We start from the raw sequence: 17,847 nt of genomic DNA, 5'->3' as shown, positions 1-17,847 counted from the left end.
AAATCTTTTTTAAAAAGGCTGTTTTAATGGATGGAGAGCTATGATTGATAATCTGTCCATGGTCCTAACTTTGGTTTGGTTTTCATTTCTTACTCCCATTGACAGAATTAGGGTAAAGCATACAATGCAGAGAGAATTTTTCCATTACTAATCTTTAGAGTGCTGAATTTCAGAGATTGACATAGACCATAAAATCACCTGTAATTTATATAAATATAATTAAGAAGCATTTTAAACATAATTAATCTCCATCAGACTAAAATCACAGTAAGAAAGCATATCTGAAGAATATTGGATTTTAAAAGGTTAAATAATATTTTGAAGGAAGAAGTTAAAATTTATTCCAAGTTCCCTGAAACATTGGGAAATAGACATTTTTAAATTAACTTTGTCCAAAAGAAAATCCTACTTTAATTATACCAGGCATTCTTGACAGACCTGCCAGATACAAATGGGATTTTCTCCTGCTAAGTCTACAAAAATCTCTCTAAAGAATTATCTAAGACTATTAAAAACATATCAGAAGACTGATAAAAATAATTCTTGATTATTCTAAAACAATATCTGGGTCATATTTCTCTATTAGAAAATACTAGAGCCTGTGCATTCACAAAGTTTAAGAGTTTAGAGCCCTTAAAGATAAATATTATATCTAGCTTTCAGAAAACTGAAACTAGTGACTAATATGTTAGTAACTTCCTAACGTATAGAAAAACATGATAAATAGGAGGTGAAGAAGAGCTCCTGATCCTATTGTTAATCACTATAGTCACAAGTTATCATGAAATAGAATAAAACAAAACTTATAATTACAGGTTAATAAAAGAAATTATTCCCATCGCTGCAAGTACCATCTATGATATATCACTTCCTGTTTATCTGTTTATAAAATGGGTGTATAGCCTCCTCTCTATCTCACAAGGTTACGGTGATAATAACATATAATGAATGTGAAAATATTTTACAAAGTTAGAAGTCTTAAAAATGTATAGTTAATGCATACTTAGTAATACAATTCAATTTTCACAAAGCAAAAATAGCAAAAAGTAAACAGAAAATAATTACAAACTATAGGGAGAAAATGTCTTAGTAAGATTTTATTGAGGTCAGAAACAAATACATTTGGATTAAATAAGTCAAATTACAATTACTTAAAGAGAGGAAATCTCTTCTCATTAATGAGTGAAAAGAAATTTAAGATAATAATAATCAACAAGTATTTTTAATCATTTTTTAAAATGTGGTATTAGCTCTAAACCACTGACATCTTCTGAATGGCATTTTACAGACTGCTCTGAACTGAAAATGGGACATTCAAGTTGAGCTACTTTGGAGACATAAAGATACAGACTAATTAGACGAGCAGAAAGAACAAAAGCTATTTGGGGTATCAAGACTTCCATTGAACTACTTTCCTTTGTAAGGACAGACTCAGAAAATGTAGTTTGCTTTCAAGAGCAAGAATTAACACAGCTAACAATCCTCCCATAGTCTACAGAACAGAGCTTGGGGAAGGGAACAACAGGAGGGAAAGGAAACATAAATTTAGACAAAAAAACTGATCGAAGGTGATAAGATGAACAGAGTTTCTGTCAAATTCATGGGAAACTTTCTGGTAGAAGTAAATTTCTCACAAAAGCATTAGAATATACATGCTTTAAGTAATGAAGGGTGTTTTCTGAGGTTAATTTTGAGGTTGAGGAATCTGACAGTCTCATTAGATATAGCCAGTCCAAAAGTTGTTTGGATTAATCCATTTTCAAAGGTAATGCCAGCACTGACATAAATAAACTCCTTATTTTGGGCAACCTCCTGCATCTCATTTCTCCATTTATGAAGTAAGATAAACAATCATAATACTAAGCCCCAATTTTGTTTTGAGTATCAAAAAGATAATGGAGAATTACTACAAAGAGCTTCCTAAACTGCAAAGGACCGTGAAAATGTCATTTGGTTCCTAACTAAAACACAAAAATGTTATGGGCTATCAGCAGGACCCCATAACATAAAGTTAAGAAATTACATTGGGTAGCTACTTTTCCAGCATTCACAAGAAGTTTGTTAATTCCTAAGTTAACCATTTTTCTCTAAGTCTTCAGTTAGTGCTATGCATGACTGTACCCTGTGTTTTTTCTGAAAAATATACTGTACTTAACCATATGGTCTTTTTGACTCCAGTTATGTGTTTTAAAGGGAAAGCTCTTTATAGGTGTACTATGAAACTCCCGGAAAGAAGGAAAAGAAGGCTTATCTAAACCATTTTTTTCTGTTCTGATTGTTTTTGCTTAATATTGTAGGCCAAGATGTCTTTCCACACTTACTTTTCTTTTCACAAATATTGCAATGTATGCATGTCTATCAGCTCCAATGACCAAATAAATAATTTTTAAAGGAATTAAACTATCATCAAAATGTGGGCAACATCCACTTCAAGCCATGCTTTTTCTTCAGACAGTAGTTGTAGTGTAATATAAGAAACACACAGCTTACAGTCAGAGGCCTTTAGATGGAAAAAGGGCCCTGAAAGTCTCAGAATTTCTATTTTCTTATTGAAAAATTGGGAATGATACTTACTTCATGAGACTATTCTGAAGATTAAATTATATCTATTTTTTGTATAATATTCTTTCACTTATGTAATCAAAAAAATATTCACGGAGTTTTGGAAGTTTGTTTTTTCCATTTCTACAATATAATTTAGACATTAAAGACTCCCTTAAGGCTTTCTACTTTACAAATAAATTCTACGTGGAACTGCTTTTATTTCTTTTTTCCACACTAGAAATTTTAAAAACTGACTGAGTTATTGCTTTATTTTTATTTTTAAAATCTCCATTAACTATTTCATTTATACTCTTTCAAAACTCTTTTTGTATTATTTTGTTTTGCTAAAGTGTGTTTGTCTTCCAAATCAAAAGATACAGGAGTTCTTTCCTCTATTTCTAGAGTAACAACAGTAAGATGCTTCCTAAACATAACTACTTGTGTTATATAGACATAATAGGTTTCTAATACAAATCTTTCATCCTAGGGACTAGTCGTAATATTAAATTAAAAACTAATCTCAACTGCATTGCTTGGCATCCTCTGGAATTCATGAGTTTCAATTCAGTTTAAAATAAATGGTCATACCTTTCCCTGTTTTGTTCTAAATTAACATTTTCCCTATCTGCGGATTTTTTGGAATCATTTCATGCATTGGAATGAAATGCATTCCATTATTGGAAAAAATCCATCTCTAGCTTTACGGGTTTTTTCCCTTCCATTTCCCAATGGTGACAGTTGATTAAGCATGATAGTGAAAAACAATATATATTAAATGTGAGTCAGGATATCTAGGTTCTTGTTCTAGACTTGCCACTGACAAGTTACACCACATTCCTCTGAGATTCAACTTCTTCCATCTTAAATAAGAGAGGAGAAAGTTATATTTAAAGTCTCATATGCTGATTATAAGAATTAATTTTCCAAAGGTATACATATAATTATAAGGAAAAGGGAATAACAAAAATCAACTATACCAAGATAGTGAACTAGACTAAGGGAAAAAAAGATATACCTGCAATTTCTTCTAAAGTGTTGGCATGCATGTCCAATAACACAGTTCCATTCAGAACACAACTTCTCAGCTCAAACAAGCTGTGCAATGAAAGAGTAGCCACATAGGGTTTGCTCCACCTTTCTCCTCCATCCTCCACATCTTCTTCAAACTTCAACCACCTACACAAATAAACATTATCAGCACATTGAATATTACATTGTAGATGGAATGATCCTTTGTCCCAAGAATAAAAAGTAGAAACAGAAAGACATTCACATTGCTTCTTGGTTTTGTGGGTTCAAAAGTAAAAACTAGTCCAAGTAATTTGGTTTATTTCACTTTAATTTCATTTAACAAGCATTCTTTTTGCCATTGGAAGGAAGTTGTATAGAAGACAAAGAAAATCAAATGTTATTTTTATTAGTTTGTTGAGCTCTAAAAAAATATGTAAGTGTTTATTCAGCAGTCACAGTGAATCTGCTGTGGAATTAATAGAATGTACTTCATAGAAGGAAAAAGGTAATTGAAAAAGATACAAAAGGAAATGGAAGAATACTCATTTTTCTTCAGTAGGAGGTCTTAAAATGGAATACTTGAGTCTCTTAATAATTTTTCCACTTGATTTTTAGGGGTGCTAGTATAGTTTGGGGCATATTTTACAAGAAAAATACATATTAGGCCTGCTTGGATGAAATCTAGTGATTGCAGTCATTTCCTAGGGACTACAGAAACCCATGAGAATGGAGCTTAGCCTCAAATCCCTGGGCCTTCCTGCCCAGATTGAGAACAGAAGAAACCTTGATGTCAACATGCCAAATCAGAGACCACTGCCTTCTTAGAGTGAAATGAATAATATCTGAGTTTGTTTAACTGAGATAAATGGAAGGAATAAAGAGAAACCAGTGATTCCACTGTCTTGCACACCACTAAACCTCATTTTTTAGGGACTTGTTCTCTAATCCTAATAGATGACCAGTTTAATTCTGCCATTTTTAATGAACCCTAAATAAAGTCTAAACTGCTTTTTCTCCCTTTCCTTCCACCATTTTCCTCATTTCACCTCTCCTTAGTCATTTTTGTTCTAAATTCATCTCTATACAATACCACTCAAATCTCTATAAATTATTATATTATTGTTATATGTAATCAAATGATCTAACTCCAACAGTAACTAATTAGGGAATCAGTGGATCAGCCAAAAATAAGTAACCAAAAGGGTTAATCAGAATAGTTAATGTGCAAAGTTCCAAGAAAGATAAAGAAAGCTATGTATTGATCCTCACTCTTCAGGAAGCAAAAAGTTGTCAGAAATGGAAAGAAAACCAATAAGAATAACCATGCCTGCCAACAGTTTATGGACACGGAATACCTATACCTATCATAAGTTTATAAGACACTTGAAGGTTGAAAAAACTTACATTTAAGCCCCAAATCACTGACAGTATTTCTTCAATGCTGAAAATTTTATAGAATATTTTTGTGTATACAGTTGGGAATTTTTCATATTAGTGATTCTTAATGATTTTCGGGCCTTGATAGAGCCATAATACTTCACAAAGCATGTGATTATTCTTAGTACTGTTCATCAACTAGTTGTCCCTCTCTATCTAATAAAGAATAGCCACTTCCTGGCTTCCTTTTGACTGGGTGAGACCATATGATTATTGACTAGTTCTGGACAAGAAATTGTGAGCAGAAATTATGTGTCTCACTTCCAGACTATGCTTCTGCTCATTTTTCTAATTGATTTATTTTCATATTGTTGAAATTTGGGAGTCCATTGCATTTTTATATATAATATTCTTGTCAGATACATGATTTGTAAATATTTTCTCCTTGTCTATTAGTTTGTTCTTATCCTCTTAACAGGATCCTTCACAGCACAAAGGTTTTAATTTTGGTGACATCCAATTTATGAATTTTTTTTTGTGGTTTGTACTTTTGATATCATGTCTAAAACTTCATCATGTAGTTTCTAGGTCCTCCTAGGATTTTTGCCTATATTTTTCTCTCAAATTTGTATAGCTTTACATTTTACATTTAAATTTATGATTTATTTTGAATTAATTTTGTATACACTACAAGTTATTTTTTACCTATAGATCTCTAACTGTTCCAGTACCATTGATGAAAAGACAATTCTTTTTCCACTAAATAGCTTTTACTCTTTGTCAAAAATCAAATAGCTCTACTTGGGTTGGTATTTCTCAGTTCACTATTCTATTTCATTGACCTATGTGTGTCTCTGAAAAGAAATTTTAAAAACAAATCTAAAGGTATCTTTCTCCTTTTGGTATAATGTCCTTCAGATTGGAGGCTTGGTCCTTTAGAAAAGAAGAATAGAATCTCCAGGAATTCCAGTTTGGTAGTTAAGATAACCAAATATTTGGATGCTAGTTTGATTCAGCCATAGATTTTATGAATATCATAGGAAGAAACAAGATACTTTCCATAAAAAGAAACCCACAAGTTACAAATATCAAGTTTCTAAACATTTCAAGATTCAGTGTTTTAGGCCAACTCCAGAATTATGCCAAAAGTGATAAAAAGCTGTTTAAATAATTATTTTTAAAAGACTATATTAAAAATTATATATATGTATATATAAACACATATACATACATACATATATATATATATATATCCTTTACATGTATTCTCTCTCTCTCTCTCTCTCTCTACACACACACACACACACAAACACATAAGTGTATCTCTCTTTTCTGCTTCTTATTACATTTCATATTTCAAAGATAGAACTTAAGAGGTCTGGGAACACACCAAACCCTGCTTAAAGATTTGTAGTCATTGAATAGACAGTCAGTTGCAAAATGCCTGATTGCAGTTAATGACCTAAAGTGCTGCAATTTATTCCAGTTTTCAAATAAACTCAGCTGACATTTGTTTGAACAGTAAGCAAGAGTCTCACAGGCATGAATGAGACGTAATGAACAATGAAAAAAATCAAAACTGCAGGCCAATTGTATGACATTTTCGGGAGGGAGGGGCAGATTTAAACTCTGAGATTATTTGATTTTCCTACAATGTGTCTGGATCCGTTTTTATCCATGATTAACACATTGGAATCTCTTTCTACTAAATAACAAAAAAAATGAAATAAAATAGGTGTTTTATGAATTATTTGAGGATTAAGAGATAATAATCTCTTCTACAATACTCATATTAAAAACCTACAAAATAAAATTCTTCTGCAAATTAGAAATAGATGTTCTCCTTAGAAATTAACTCCTTCTGTTTATTCTATTCCTACTAATTCCTTTTAACTTTTCTAGGATTTTTTTATTCTCTGGTTCTACCCAAATAGAAAGTAAAATATTTTCCAAAATTATAGCCTTGGTCCAAGTTATGGATTCTTAAGAGAAAAGAGCTGCAGCTACAGATGAGGGAGGAGGGACATGGTTAAGGTGGGGGCAGACAATAACATATGTAATCATGAAGTGCCTATTTTTAGGGGAAAGGAGAAGTGAAATATATCCAAACCTAGAAACATTAGCTGTCCTTAAAGAGATTTTTTTTTTTTTTTTTTTTAAGATTTTACTTATTTATTTGAGAGAGAGAGAGAGAGAGAGCAGGCGCGGGCATGCACGCCCATGCACCCTTGAAGAGGGAGTGGGGGCGGGGCAGAGAGCCAAGACGACTCCACGCTGTGAGGGGACCCAGACATAGGGCTCTATCCCTGAGATTCTGACCTGAGCCAAAGTCAGGTGCTTAACCCACTGAGCTACCCAAGTGCCCCTAGCTGTTCTTAATCCATACTATCTTCACATCTCACATCTTCACATTCACATCACATCTCAATCTTTTTTTTTTTTTAAGATTTTATTTATTTATTTGACAGAGAGAGATCACAAGTAGACAGAGAGGCAGGCAGAGAGAGAGAGAGAGGGAAGCAGGCTCCCTGCTGAGCAGAGAGCCCGATGCGGGACTCGATCCCAGGACCCCGAGATCATGACCTGAGCCGAAGGCAGCGGCTTAACCCACTGAGCCACCCAGGCGCCCCCACATCTCAATCTTAATGACGACTTAAATCTTTCCTAATTTTGAATACCAAATGCCTTCACAGCATCAATAAAATTGTTTTGATGCAATAATCTTTTTTGACACTACCTTGTATGTATCAGAGGCCAACTGCTATCCCCTGCTTTGCCTCTTCTGAGCTCATTTGTGGGTAGGACTTTTAAAGGGCAACCACAGTGAGTCAAACATGTTGTCTTCATAACTGCACAGCTGTGGTATCTTTGCGTGTTTTTCTATTAATAACATTATATGTTATTTATAAGCAGGACATTGTAATTGTGTTGATTTCATTAGCCCTTGTCATATGGCTTCTCTTAGGGTTTTTAAAAGTGAACAGCTGGCTTTCACAAACATTTATTAAATAATTATGATTCAAAAATTTAGCTTCAAAATCTAAAACTTTGCTTAAGTTTTATTTGGCAACAACAGTGGGCATGAATTATTCAAGATGTGATATGTGACAGGTGCAATGTGCTGATAAAATATCCTTTTTATTTCTACTATTAGGGTAGAAAATTATTAATCTCCCCTGGAATACTAATCAAAAGAAAGAAGTGCTTCAACTAGTTATGTTACTGATTTATTAGAATTAAATTGCATTTGGAAAATCAGATGGAGCCCTAAATTAACTAAAATTAGTCTTTCTAGATGAACTAGGGCAACCAGAATAAAATTACTTCTGCCACTTTAAAACTCACTACATTTCTAAGTCCTCAATAAATACGCTCTGTTCTTCCCTGACGTACTGTGTCTCGGCCAAAATTCATCCACCCTCCTCTTCGAGTCTGTTACTATTTTGACTGCTCATCAGATGTCTCCTTGAACCTCAATTGGCTGTATCATGCATAGGGTTCCAGAAGCATGGCGAAGAACACAGGTCCTATTTAATAACATTAGAGAATACTAATAATTAACTGCATCAACTCTTCTGTTCTATATAAATGAAAGGGAATACATTTTGGTGGATTAGGATAAACATGTTGTTCAGGTTAATACATGAGAGCATGATAAAATCCTACCTGTTCAACTATGATAAAGTGAAAGCTGTAGATTTTAGTCTTGTTCTGCTTCAGGAGAGTGAGCAAGTCACAAGGAAGTCACTGCTTAAGAGGAACAGATCACTGGGGAGCCTGGGTGGCTCAGTGGGTTAAGCCTCTGCCTGCGGCTCAGGTCATGATCTCAGGGTCCTGGGATCAAGCCCCACATCCAGCTCTCTGCTCAGCGGGGAGCCTGCTTCCAGACGCCCACCCCCCACCCGCCTGCCTCTCTGACTACTTGTGATCTCTCTCTCTCTGTCAAATAAATAAATAAATAGGAACAGATCACTATTTGATCTGGAAGATGAAAAATCACCAGCCATTTTAAGAATAAAGGAGTTACTCCTGACAAAATACACATTCCAATTGTACTTCTCAGTTCTATCATGTAGGATGACAGTGAAGAAAAGAATATAAAAGAAATGATTCCAAAAAGTACCTTTCAGCAATAAAGAGACTCAAACTAACCAGAGCTTCATAGTCATCATACCCAACAGATAGCCTTTCTTCAGGCCATCCGGGAATACCTAGTATTTCTTCTAACCAGTTGAGGAGAGATGTTTCCAGCCTTAAACAGGGAGGTTTGCACTTTAAATTCCTTATCAGCAATTCTTTAGTTATGAGAGAGCAAAAGTCATAATGCTAATTGGTGAAGATTATCATACATTATTCTTCTGTCACCAAATAAAAAAAATGAGCATTCAGATTATATACATGAAAAAGTCCAAAGCACTTAGTTTTGAAGCAGTTGGGAGAAAAAAACAGAATAGATAGTTAAAATCTACCAAGTCATATAAAAACTACTTCAAATTTGGTTCTATATTTAATGTATTATAATAGAAAACTTTAGAAAATAAATGATTAACTAACATGATTTTTTTATTCACTAAAAAGGGGAATTCAGACAGAACAACATATCACTAATTTAAAATATTAAAAAAGGCAAATATAGAAAATGATTTGACATAAAATAGGTAAAGGAAAGGAACACTTAGTTCACAGGAAAAAAAAAATTAAAGCATATTTTTGGAAACATGTTCAATCTTACCAATAATTTTGAAAACTAAGATTTATCTTTCATCTATAAAATTAGCAAAAAATGGGGGCACCTGGGTGGCTCAATGGGTTAAAGCCTCTGCCTTCGGCTCAGATCATGATCCCAGTGTACTGGGATGGAGGCCTGCATTGGGCTTTCTGCTCAGCGGGGAGTCTGCTTCCTCCTCTCTCTCTCTCTCTCTCTGTCTCTCTCTGCCTACTTGTGATCTCTGTCAAATAAATAAATAAAATATTTTAAAAAAATAGCAAAAAACGTAAAATTTTGATGATTTAGTCTTGCAAGGGTTTGAGGAAAATAAACACTCTCATACACTGTTCATAAAAATATGAATTACTGAAACATTTTATAAAGATGATTTTGCAAATATCTATAAAAATTTAAAAGCCTGCTCTCATTGGTAAATAAGTTCTACTGTTAAAAATTCACCTTACCTAAACACCTACAAAATAACACCAAAATTATACATGTGAATGATCACTGCAGCAACGTTTGTAGCAAACATATAAAACAACCTAGAATCTTAGCAAGAGAGGCTAAATAAAGTTCATTCATATTGTTAAATGTAATGCAATTATTAAAAAGATTGAGTGCCCTCGGGCGCCTGGGTGGCTCAGTTGGTTAAGCGACTGCCTTCAGCTCAGGTCATGATCCTGGAGTCCCGGGATCGAGTCCCACATCAGGCTCCCAGCTCCACGGGGAGTCTGCTTCTCCCTCTGACCTTCTCCTCGCTCATGCTCTCTCTCACTGTCTCTCTCTTCTCTCAAATAAATAAATAAAATGTTTAAAAAAAAAAAAATAAAAAGATTGAGTGCCCTGTACTGATAATAATGGAAAATGGTCCAAATATATTATTAAATGAAAAAGTGAGGCATGAACGTTGTTTGTAATCCCTAGTGTATAAATTTTAAAAGGACATACATTTTCATGCAGATCTAGGTATGACATTTTTATGAGAAGAGACACAGAACAGTGATTACCTTTGAAGAGAGGTAATGTGAACAAGAGTAGAGGATACTTTTGCTTTTTTAATCTTTCTGTACTTTGGTAATTTTAAATATTAGCAGTTCATTTTATTTTTTTTTAATGTTAACAGAGATGGAGCAGGTAATAGACATTTTAATCTTCTTCTATTTACTTCTAGTACTTTTTGAGTAAAAGGAACCTGCAAAGACTATTCAAAATTTATCAAACAAGAATTAACTAAGCCAGTATTATTTATAATATCATGACTGAACATTTAATTTCACACTAACTCTGGGTAGAGTTAAGGCAATAATTAAATGCAACCAGAAATTTAATATGATCCAGTGGTGTACAGTGGCCTTCATAGGACTATTCAATCCCTGGGCCACTGAAAAATATAGCCAACAGAAAGAATTTCTAACACTGAGAGCTGTGTGACTATGGAAGGGATAACCTAACAAAGCAATCAATGGACATGTTCAAGCATATTCTACCTCCTCTACCTAGAATAACGCCCCTTCACCTTTTCTGCCTAGCTAAGTCCAACTCACCCTTCAAGAGCCAGCTCAGGAATCACCTCCTCTAGGAAAGCTATCTTGATCCCTTCTCCTTCACTCCTTGCTACATAAAATGTGGTCCTCAAACCAAAAACATTGGAGTCGCATCAGCTGAAGGTTATTAGAAATGCAGGATCTGAGATTCCATGCCTGAGGCATACAGAATCTACTTTTCAGCAAGACCCCAGGTGATTTATATTCATATTAAAATTTGGGAAGCAGGGGCGCCTGGGTGGCTCAGTGGGTTAAGCTGCTGCCTTCGGCTCAGGTCATGATCCCAGGTCCTGGGTTCGAGCCCCACATCGGGCTTTCTGCTCAGCAGGGAGCCTGCTTCCTCCTCTCTCTCTGCCTGCCTCTCTGCTTACTTGTGATTTCTCTCTGTCAAATAAATAAATAAAATCTTTAAAAAAAAAAAATTGGGGAAGCAGTGGTTAAAGGACAACACTTGGTATGACCACAGTTCATTGTGCACAACTGTGTCACAGCATTCATTAAACAGTATTTACAACTTTGTTTACTTGTCTGAATCCCTCATTAAACTGTGAGATTGTTAAAGTCAAGTCTAAGATTTTGGTTGTTCTCTATCCCTTATACCTGGCACATTAAAGATATTCCATAATTGTTTGCTGAATAAATGAGCAAAAAAGCAAGAATGAATGAATGAAAAGTAAATGTAAAATTTAGCTTATTATTCTTTTACAGCAATTCATCAATTACATGGCAGTATAGAAATATTAATTACAGTTGACGGAAAAGTAATTTTTGAAAAGCAATTTTTGAAAAATTATTTTGAAAAAGACACTATGTTTAGATGTATATATATCCTAGAAACACACTACAAAATATTTTTACCCTCACCAAATAGTACATAAATAAATCCAGGACTATACCGAAAGCCTCTTATAATGTTTTTCCTTTCTTTAAAAAAGCCCCACACTCAGATTATCATATAATATCTCTAGTTTGGGCATAGGCCAACAGTTGAAAAGATAGAAATAAATTACTTTTAGATTCCTATTGTTTTCCTGATGACACACAAATTATGCTACTGTTTATCTTTTAGCCTGCAGCTGTTGCTGGCTCTGCATCACTATTTACTATAATTGCTGCCTTCAGATTTCATTCTGACCCATATCCCATTATAGGATATGCCCAGGCCAGATGAGCAATTTCAGAAATCAAAGCTCATGGATGTTTGCAAAATTGTGGCTTTACAAATCTCTTTTCCAATAACATGAACATTGTTTATTATACCTTCACCCTTCAACAAAAATCCTCACCTGGCTGTTTCTCGCCATTCAGCATCCTCACCTTCACGCCAGCAAATCTCATCCAGTTCTGTGAAAAGGTCATGAGGAATGTGTTCTTCATCATCATCCTCAGTTCCAAGAATAAACTGTACTCGCTGTGATGGGGTGTCTACAGAAAGTGAGAGATGTGAACATGCATTACTATGACTTCAACCTTAAAATTGCCTCATCACCAACTTCAACACCACTCCAGACTCACACCTCCCTGCCCCTCAATGTGACAAATCATCCAGAGTAGACTTGGGAAATTAAAACTAAATTCAGAGAAAAAAAAACTGAACTAAATTTAGCATTACATGAAGTCTAGTATAATTTGGGAGGTAATTATATAAAATGTAAGTATAGGATATATTGATTATCAAAAATAATATTAAATGTTATGATTATTTTTTGATTATTTATAAGACTCATCATAGAAACTATTTCTGTATCTCCCTTATATACATACACATTTTTTTCTCATCATCTATCCTATGCTTTATGGTAATATTCAGAACAGACTATGATAAAATTCACTTATACTAAAATTATACTGAATGTAATTCACCATAAACTCCCTTGTAATGCTTTTGCATAGTCACATCTTTGCCCCTTCACCAAGCCCTGACAACCACTAATCTGGTCTCCACTGCTATAGTTTTGCCTTTTCCAAAATGCTATATAAATGGAAACCAAACCCCAAATCACCTGCATGCTACATCATCTACTGTTGGTGATTGCTTAAACATTCGAAGATTTCTTATGACCATGACTATGCCACAAGTCACTATGTTCTTGGCAGGGGAGCAAAATAATGTGTGATTTGGACACAAGACACACAATCTCAAGGGTGTGCATGATGTTCCTAGAAATAATATGTTGTTCACAATTTGGGGGTCTCTAAAGTGGGGACTTGTATAATTTGGGGACATAGATTGACTGTGTTTCCTACAAGGCTTCCAGTCCAGCTGGCTAGCCTTACAATTTCCAGTTTAGTTAAGATAACTGGGTCCTTGTTTTTAGAGGGACTACTCAACGACAGTTAGTCCAATCTGACCTACTTGCCCATGCTACCCACGAGGTGGTATTCACTCATTCCACTGTGTGATGGCTACAGAAAAGAGGGTACGGAAGACATCCAAAGGTGTTAATAGGTTTTGTGTGTGTGTGTTGAAGATGAAGGCACTGAGGACATCCTGCATTTCTGATAAACTTCTTAAGGTTAAAAGTATTGGTGATATGAGTCACCTAGCAGAGAAAAGCAAGCCAGCAGTCAATTAGATTTAAGGCACTTGTCACAACTTGAGAACCACATCAAGGTATTTTCTTTTATGAGGAATACTCCAGGGAAAGTTCTGAAAGATCATTAAATTCACCTCCATTCACTTCAGCAAGTATGCTCCATTCCAGTAACTATAACTTCATCTCCTTTCCAATTATCCCTTACTCTAAATATCCCCAACTTTATTTGTCCATTCTTTAAATCACTTTCTGAGAATTAAAAAAAAAAAAAAAAAAAAAAGCATGCCTGGGGATTTTGTCTTATTTCTTCTTTGGTTTATATTTTTAAAAGATTATCTGATTGTTTACCTAGAAATCTTTACTAGGTAGCTGGACACAAAAAACAAAATCCATTTTACCCTTATAATATAGTAAAAGTTATTTTAAAACCTAGTAGGAAAAAAATCCATTTATTTTAGAAGCAAAACTATAAGGCTATCTAGGAATAAATTTTTTAAACTATACAATACATTTGTGATGAAGATTATAAAACTTTCTTAAACGATATGAAAGTAGACCTAAATAAATGAATGAATGTATACTAATGGAAAGGCTCAATAGTGAAAAACTCATATATTCAATGTTATTCCAACCAAACATCTGGTATTCTCAAATATTTTTTAAAACACAGAAGAGGGGTGCTTGGGTAGCTCGGTTAGTTAAGCGTCGGTCTTTGGCTTAAGTCATGATGCCAGGGTCCTGGGATCAACTCAGTGTCAGGCTCCCTGCTCAGCAGGGAGTCTGCTTGTCCCTCTCCTTCTGCGCTTCTCCCTGCTCTTGTGCTCTTTCTCACTCTCCCTGTCAACTAAAGAGACTCTTTTTTAAATAGATAAATAAATAAATAAAATATGAAAGAATGAATAAATCAGTAGCAAACATATAGTGATTATGGAATTCTATAATATTAAATATATTTTGTGAAGATAAACCAATTATTCAGTTATTTAAAAGATTAGGTTATCATAGTCACAAATGAGAGGATTTCAGAAGTCAAAAGTGAACATACAATTAATATAAAATATACTATAGCATCATACTTTCTGTATAAATAAATGTTTGCAGTGAGGCTCTACGCCCTGCCTATCTCATTAGCCTTATCTTCTGCCACCCTTTCCCTTGTTATTCCATTCAGGGATCATTAACTTTCTTAAGGGTTCTTAAAAATACCATGTTCCTTTCCATGTCAGGGTCACTGTATGTACTGTTTCCTCTAGCTCTCCCGTATATCTTTCAGCATCTACTTCAATGTAATACACTTCAGCAAGCCTATCCAATCAGCCTTGCAAAATACCACACAAACACACATATAACCACATTCATATGCAAACAATTAAGTTAGGCATCTGTTATCCCAATTCACAGCACTCTGTACTTCTCCTTGTTATAGTTAACTTGATTGTAATTTTAAATTTATTAAATTAAATTATAAATAGTATAATAATTAAATTAAATTATTTACTAATAATTAAATTAATAGTAAATCAAATATTTTAAATAGTCAAAAATTAGTCTCTTGGAAAAATATAGGAACAAGTTCCAAGACAGAAAGTTATGGATGCAAAAATACTTTTCAGATTATAAAGCATTATATAAATATTACTGATGATGATTGATGCTAATGCCAGTGGTACTGGTGATGGTTAAAATGAAAATATAAGCCTGCCAAAACAGATTTAGAATCTGAAGTAGGGAGAATGAGAAAATAATAGTGCCATTGATTAAAATAGAGTTGTAACATGGATGGAACTTGAAAGCCTTATGCTAAGTGAAGTAAGTCAGACAGAGAAAGAGAAATACTATATGATCTCACTTATCTATGGAATCAAAACAAACAAAGAAACAAATACACACACACACACACACACACACACACACACACAAACACTAAAGAGCCCCCACCAAACTCATAGAAAAAGAGATTTGTGGTTACCAGGGGCAGTGGCTGGGGGCTGTGAGAATGGGAAGGTGGTTGAAAGGTATAAATTTCCAGTTATAAGATGAATAAGTACCAGGCATGTAATGTAAATATGATGACCACAGCTGACACTGCTGTATGATATATAGGAAAGCTGTTAGCAGAGCACATCTTATGAGTTCTTATCACAAGGAGAATTTTTTCCCTCTTTTCTTTTTATTGTATCTATATGAGATAATGGAGGGTGGATGTTGGCTAACCTATTGTGGTCATCATTTCACAATATATGTAAATCAAACCATCGTGCTGTACTCCTTAAACCTACACAGTGATGTATGTCAGTTATTTCTCAAAAAAAAAAAAAACAAAACTGGAGAAAGAAAAGGGTTGTCAGAATGAGAATCACTATTACAGACTGAGAACTCAAAAGACAACTTTTAGATATGCTAAATTTGAGGTGACTTTGGGACAAACATATAAAGATAGTCACAGGAAAGCTGGAGATTTCACTCTGGAAAAGATGACAGGGTCAGTGATAGAGACATGGGTGGCATTTAGAGAAGTCATATGATTATAATGCATGAGGGCTCAAAAATGAAGAAGTAAGGAGAGAAAAAGACTCAACATTGGGGAAATAATCAGCTTTAAGATTTGGGAGAAGGAAGAGGAGTTAACAAAAGAATGAGAAAAGGAATAGACAGATATGTAAAAGGATCGATACATTAAATATTTAATGAGTACCTTCATAGGCCAGGTACTATTCTAGGCAGTGAATTAGACTGATGTAAACAGGAAAAAAAAAAAAAAAATCTCTGTCCTAAAAAAAAAAAAAAAAAAAATCTCTGTCCTTATGGATTGTAGAGCTGATGGAGGTAGCAGCATAACAGGGGCCGTGTTTGGAAAGAATTTCAAAAGGACAAGAAGCTAATCAGATGCTATAGAATCAACGATAGAACTGAGTAAGAACTACAGGATTTGGCTAGTCTAAAGTTCAATAGCACTGGAAGTCCAGAGAATATGTATTATTTTACAATCAGAAAGAAATAAATAAGCTGTTTCCATTTGGAATATAGACAATATTTTCATAAACGGTTAGTTAAGAAAATCAAACTACCAGAAGAAAACCCCTAATAGAATCATAATTGAAAATAAGCAAATTCCCTAGCAAAGTTTCATCTTTTCATTATTAGCTTTGTTACTTATATTGTTATAATTACATCTTAATACCAGGTTCTTAAGTACATTTTTCCTAACAATGAGTGAAAATATTCTCCTGTCGGCTCTGTTCCAAAGTTCTTTATTTTTTAGGCCCTTTCTGGAGAAGAGTCAATAATTATGTTGAGAAAGAGATTTTTCATAACAAGTACAATGGCAGAAGTGAACTGGGAAATTTGCATTTACATATGTGACCTTACTGTCATGAAGACAGGAAGCCTCTTGCACTGTGACGCTTAGCTCAAGGGAGCAGATTCACAATACGAAATGTTTATCATTATGCATTTCTGAATTACTGTATCCTTGTTTCTTCCTCTTTATCCTTGTACTTTAGGTAAATCAATATTCAGATAACCTATCATATGAAATTGTTAAATAATGATTATTTTGATGGTTCTGTTTCAAATTCATGTCTTCAGTCTCTACAAATCAATATCTTCCAACTTCATTTGAACTTTAAAATTTTGCTCCTATTTTTTGGAGTTATATAGTCTGTTCCTTTAGAGTCCTACATTTAACTCATTTACATAATTTAAATAATATATTTATTGCTATTAATGCTAATTAGCTCATTCTGTCATAAGGTAACATATTAATTAAATATTTCAGCGGAAGCACCAAGAACTAATACATATTTCTCTCCAAAATGGACATAAGACTACATACAGAATTTACAAATCCTGTTCCTGAAAACCTAGTTATCTAACTCCTCACCCAAACGAAGGCTATAAAAGGGTCATAAGTGGAAAACTGTAGACACATTTTGGAGAGGATTTTTTCAGAGGAAGCTATAATGTGAGTCCCAAGTCTCCTTGCTCTCCTATAAAGGCAGGGAAGAGGGGTATCTGCCCCTCCCTCACATCAAGCAAGTACAGCTCCAAGAGCATTAGAAGGGCTTGATATGCCCTTCTGGAATGGACTTGGGTATGATTTCTGCCTGAGAAACACAAAGTC

The 17,847-nt window shown here is 34.2% G+C and overlaps 1 protein-coding gene across 8 annotated transcripts in view; it reads right to left on the bottom strand.

Annotated features, from left to right (window-relative positions):
* Positions 1–17,847, bottom strand: part of SLC4A10 (solute carrier family 4 member 10) — a 297,324-nt gene that overhangs the window by 130,698 nt on the left and 148,779 nt on the right. For all 8 annotated transcript variants that reach the window (XM_047722426.1, XM_047722427.1, XM_047722424.1 and 5 more), the window contains exons 4-5: positions 12,474–12,612; positions 3,560–3,720 (exon numbers count right to left, since the gene is read on the bottom strand). In XM_047722426.1, the coding sequence (XP_047578382.1) occupies positions 3,560–3,720; positions 12,474–12,612 (300 nt within the window). The remainder of the gene's footprint in view (positions 1–3,559; positions 3,721–12,473; positions 12,613–17,847) is intronic.

This window comes from Lutra lutra, chromosome 3 (genome assembly GCF_902655055.1).
Source record: "Lutra lutra chromosome 3, mLutLut1.2, whole genome shotgun sequence".
NCBI classification, from domain to species: Eukaryota; Metazoa; Chordata; class Mammalia; order Carnivora; family Mustelidae; genus Lutra; species Lutra lutra.
The sequence above is the reverse complement of the archived record's forward strand: the minus strand, read 5'-3'. Positions and strand labels throughout refer to the sequence as shown.